This window comes from Papilio polytes, unplaced genomic scaffold (genome assembly GCF_000836215.1).
Source record: "Papilio polytes unplaced genomic scaffold, Ppol_1.0 DF821289.1, whole genome shotgun sequence".
Classification (NCBI taxonomy): domain Eukaryota; kingdom Metazoa; phylum Arthropoda; class Insecta; order Lepidoptera; family Papilionidae; genus Papilio; species Papilio polytes.
In genome coordinates, this window is record NW_013527915.1 from 5,969,598 (window position 1) to 5,973,935 (window position 4,338).

General features: G+C 35.8%; 1 protein-coding gene across 1 annotated transcript in view; it reads left to right on the forward strand.

Annotated features, from left to right (window-relative positions):
• LOC106109161 (nucleosome-remodeling factor subunit NURF301) overlaps positions 1–4,338 on the forward strand; it is a 14,395-nt gene that overhangs the window by 7,771 nt on the left and 2,286 nt on the right. The window contains exons 12-16 of the mRNA XM_013290566.1: positions 165–174; positions 373–504; positions 717–943; positions 3,634–3,838; positions 4,229–4,338. Of these exons, the coding sequence (XP_013146020.1) occupies positions 165–174; positions 373–504; positions 717–943; positions 3,634–3,838; positions 4,229–4,338 (684 nt within the window). The remainder of the gene's footprint in view (positions 1–164; positions 175–372; positions 505–716; positions 944–3,633; positions 3,839–4,228) is intronic.

A 4,338-nucleotide genomic window follows, 5' to 3' on the forward strand; every position in this document is an offset into this window, starting at 1 on the left:
TGGTCGTCTATAACATTCCCTCGTGAATGTCCTTTTTACCAGCTACCTTCCAGCCAAAGTCCCGTCCAAATCGGTCCACCCGTTCCAGACATAGCGGTCCGGTCGCCACTTTGACAGTGCGGAATTTTCTAAAAAATAGCATATAATATGTCCGTCTATGTCAGCTACCCCTAAGTGAAAATCTGGTCGAAATTGGTCCAGCCGTTTCGGAGATTACCTGGAACAAACGCGGATTGCGGACAGAGAGACAGACAGACAAAAAAAAAATAATGCGGTTTCATTATCAGTAACGCAAATACTTGATATTACAAACAGACACTCCAATTTTATTATATGTATAGATGATATGAAGAGTGATTTGAATGTGATGAGTGCTGTGTGTATTTCAGGTGATGCAGACGAGCAGCGGGCCGAGCATCGTGCTGCAGGGCCTGCACGGCTACTCGCTGTCGCCGCAGCAGCTCGCCCTCGTGCAGCATCAGGTCAAGCAGCAGCTGTTGAAAGGTCACCACTTCACCTTTGCTTTATTCGATTGCAACAACATATATGGATTTGCTTCGACATCTTTAGAATTTGATATAATATTTTTTTCCACTGGCTCATTGGTAAGCTCGTCCAAAACGTTTTCAGTATTTCCAGGTCTAAAGGGTTGTAAAATAATACAATAAAGTGTAATAGTAGATAGTATGTTCAATGTGGTTCAATGTGCCTCACAGCCCAGGAGGCGACGGGGAAGCAGGGCATGCTGGGGCCCAGGAAGATGTACCTGGCCGTGCACCCCTCGCCCAACGCGGCGGCCGGCGCGCTGCCGGCAGTGGCGGCCGTGGCGGCGCCGCCCACTCTGCAGCCGCTGCAGCCGCTGCAGCCGCTGCAGCACATCCAGCAGCTGCAGCACTTCCAGCCGCTGCAGCCGCTGCAGGCGCTCTCGCTGCCCGCGCACCAGGTAATCTATTACTACTAGAATTGAACAAACCGAAGTTAATTTATGGTTATCATAATTACTATGTTGTAACGTGTAACTTATAAAAAACGTCATGTATTATTACCAATTGTAGGTGCAAAGTTATCATAATAGCTTATTAGAACATTCTCCGTTTCGTATTTTCAATTATATATAAACGACAAAAACACAAAATTATATCGAAATGTTTTAATTTGAATATGTTAATATTCGTTAACTACATACACTAGAAAAATATTTTTAAAAAGTCTGCACTTTGCATAAAGTCGGTCAATTTAATAAACGTAGTAGGTGCACAATATTTGCTTACAAACATCAATCAATAGTCGTTAATTTAATTTGAACATTTTATAACAACATCAAATTACCATTGCCAATTTTTCTTGTTGATCTAAAATACGTTTTTGTATCACTGACCATGGCAAGAAGAATCTAACATTTTTTTATCATGATCTAGACCCTATATTATTGACAGTACGCCAGCAAGTAGGGTTGTGGGTCTGTCTTTAAAAACAATATTTAGTGTCACAAACCAACCAAAGAGGATGGTTTGTGGCATTCCAACATGTTTTATTAAAGCACCATGTCAGGCGTGGAGGATAATATTTACCCCATAGGTTTTTGGTAACAGACACCAAATGCACAAGGTATTATAGTTCCTTAAGAATTGTAAATGGTGCAAGTAATCCACTTCAAATACGACAAACTTCGACGTCAACCGATCATCTACAATAGTATTTAGGACTAACGCATAAACTGTCATAAAGATATGATTAGGTTCAAAGTAAAAAGACTGGTTTTGTGTCTTATACTTTTATGTAAAACATTATAAATATTAACATGTTTGTAATCATTATTACCCCATGTTACGATACATGTTTGATTCCGTATGATATACTTTGCACCGTCACTAGTGGACTGTTAAGATGTGTATAGCTTTAGTATCGTAAGTATTTATGTAAATACTATAAAGACTGGTCAACATCATAAAACACGATTTTAGACATCACACGCAGAAAGCCTCACAATGGTAATAATCAACACTGTATTGTGTTTATATTCTCATATAAAAATATACCTTGAATGTAGTAGGAATGTTAAACGAGCGATGTCTAGAATTGTGATTATTGTGTCTATTAAATTAAAGTATGGAAGGATTTTCTCCGCATTTGTTTTACACCAAAGATTACATGTATATTGTTAGTGATAATTTAGAAAATGTGTTATATAGTTAATGCAGTGAAAACGCGGAAAATGTATCGCGCTTGCGGACGGCAGATGACTTTATTTATTCCTGCAGGCCTGCCTTACTCGGTTACCTGTCTTCATTTTAAAATCATCAAATCTTATTTTATTTTTTGATGGACATAAACCGTCTTCATTTAGTCAAATTGACGTATAAATATTTATATAAATAGATCTAATATTTTATATCTAAAATTTAAATGCGCACATTTTGTTAGCTTTATTTTCCGCACTTTCATACTGCATATTAAAGTAAGATTTCCATGGGGTAACTATAGTTAATTCGCAGTATTATTTCGATCTAACGCAACAGTTTTAGTAAATTGTGCAGGACAATGTGGTAATTTTGCACATTTAGTGTAATGTGTTAAAATAGTTTTCTTTTTAATCAAATCTACAAATAATGAAACATTTTATACCAGCAGTTGGATTAAGGATAGATTCAATAAGTTGTCTTTTTTTACGTTAGTGCTCCGCAACGAATATGTGTACAACACACTATATTAAACGATTAACTTGATACATGTGAGTAGTTGTCGGCCCCCACTTGCGGTGCAGTGCCACATTAATACTTATCCTTAGGATCGTAAAAAGAATATATTTTTACAATATCCATGGTATGTCAATTTTTAATATTCTACATTAAAGGTAATGTTTTCTTATAACATATTGTGTAGGCGTAATGTATGCAGTTGTATGTTGCATTGGTTAATGTGGAATTGTACAATATTACCAAATATTGATTAGCATTGTTATAAAGTATTGATTGTAGCCCACTGACTATGGAAATGGTTCCGGTAACAAATTGCTCATACACCACCTTAACTTGTCTGTACCTCTAGTTGATACTCTGATACAGTAAACTATGAATGGCTAGTGCAATATCAATTTAATAAAATATTATAATCAGGAACGACTTTTATTTATTAAGTCCTTTTATATATGTCTGTTTCTTTTTCCTTTTTTTGCATCTTATGTTAAACGTTTTGTGGGGGTGTATGGGCAATTGCGTACCTAAGCACATGTTCAAGTTTTTAATTTTAAACAATAAACGGACATTTTACACTGCCGATGTACATTATGTAGATGTTCCATATAATAACATTAACTGATATATTCCCACAAACGGCTGTTTATTCATTTTTGTTATACTTTTATGTTTTGTATCATGTTTTGCATATTTACTTGATTTTAAACCATTTTTGTTACCATTTTATTCATACCATTTTGACTATTTCTTTTGAGTATATTCGATTATTTCGAATAGTGCAAAGAAATTGTCTTTCAACATGGAATATACTGTCATATTATTTCCTTGAAATAATCCATTTTTACAATTTGAGTTTTAGTCATCAAGTGGCTACAGATTCAATGATATTGCAACGAATGATGCAAAATGTCAACAAATCTAGCATTTTTAATTTTAGGACGGTAATGAAGAAGACCGTACAAAACGTCAGTCCTTAGTGAACGGCGAGGACAAGGTGGCAGTGGCCGCCAGCCACAAGGAGGCTATGCCCTCTAAGCCTGAAGATATACCGGAGAATAATACTAAAACAGACATTGTTAACTCTGTACACGACGGCGTGCAAGCCAATAAATTTATTTTAACTCCAGACTATATACAGCAGAGTAAGTTTTTTTAATTAACTAATTAACAGTTAAAGTCTCCACACACACAAACTAACCATTAAAGAATAATTAAGTTTACAAGCATAAGCGAAGAGGTAGTTTTCGATTTTTAGCATTCTTGTTGATACTCACCAGATCGTTATAATTTAGATTATTGTTATTTTTCTTCATGAGTTGGATTCACCTACTGTACAACATTACAATAAAATACAAGACTAATTACAATACAAAGTATAGGAGCATAGGGAAACCTAGATAGTCCTAGTGAAACCATTTTAGAGTAGACATCCCTTTTTTCAACAATACTAGAAAATTAAACGTTAGAGTAAACGAAACCAATTTTTATTTCTACACCGATCTACAATTAAAGATCCATTAAACATTTTCTAGCAATAAAAAGTGCACTGAAGCAAGAAAACCTAAACCCAGAGATCGAAGAGAAACTCTTGCAGCTGCAGCGATACCAGGAGAAGCAGATGAAGCCGGAGTCGCAGCCGGAG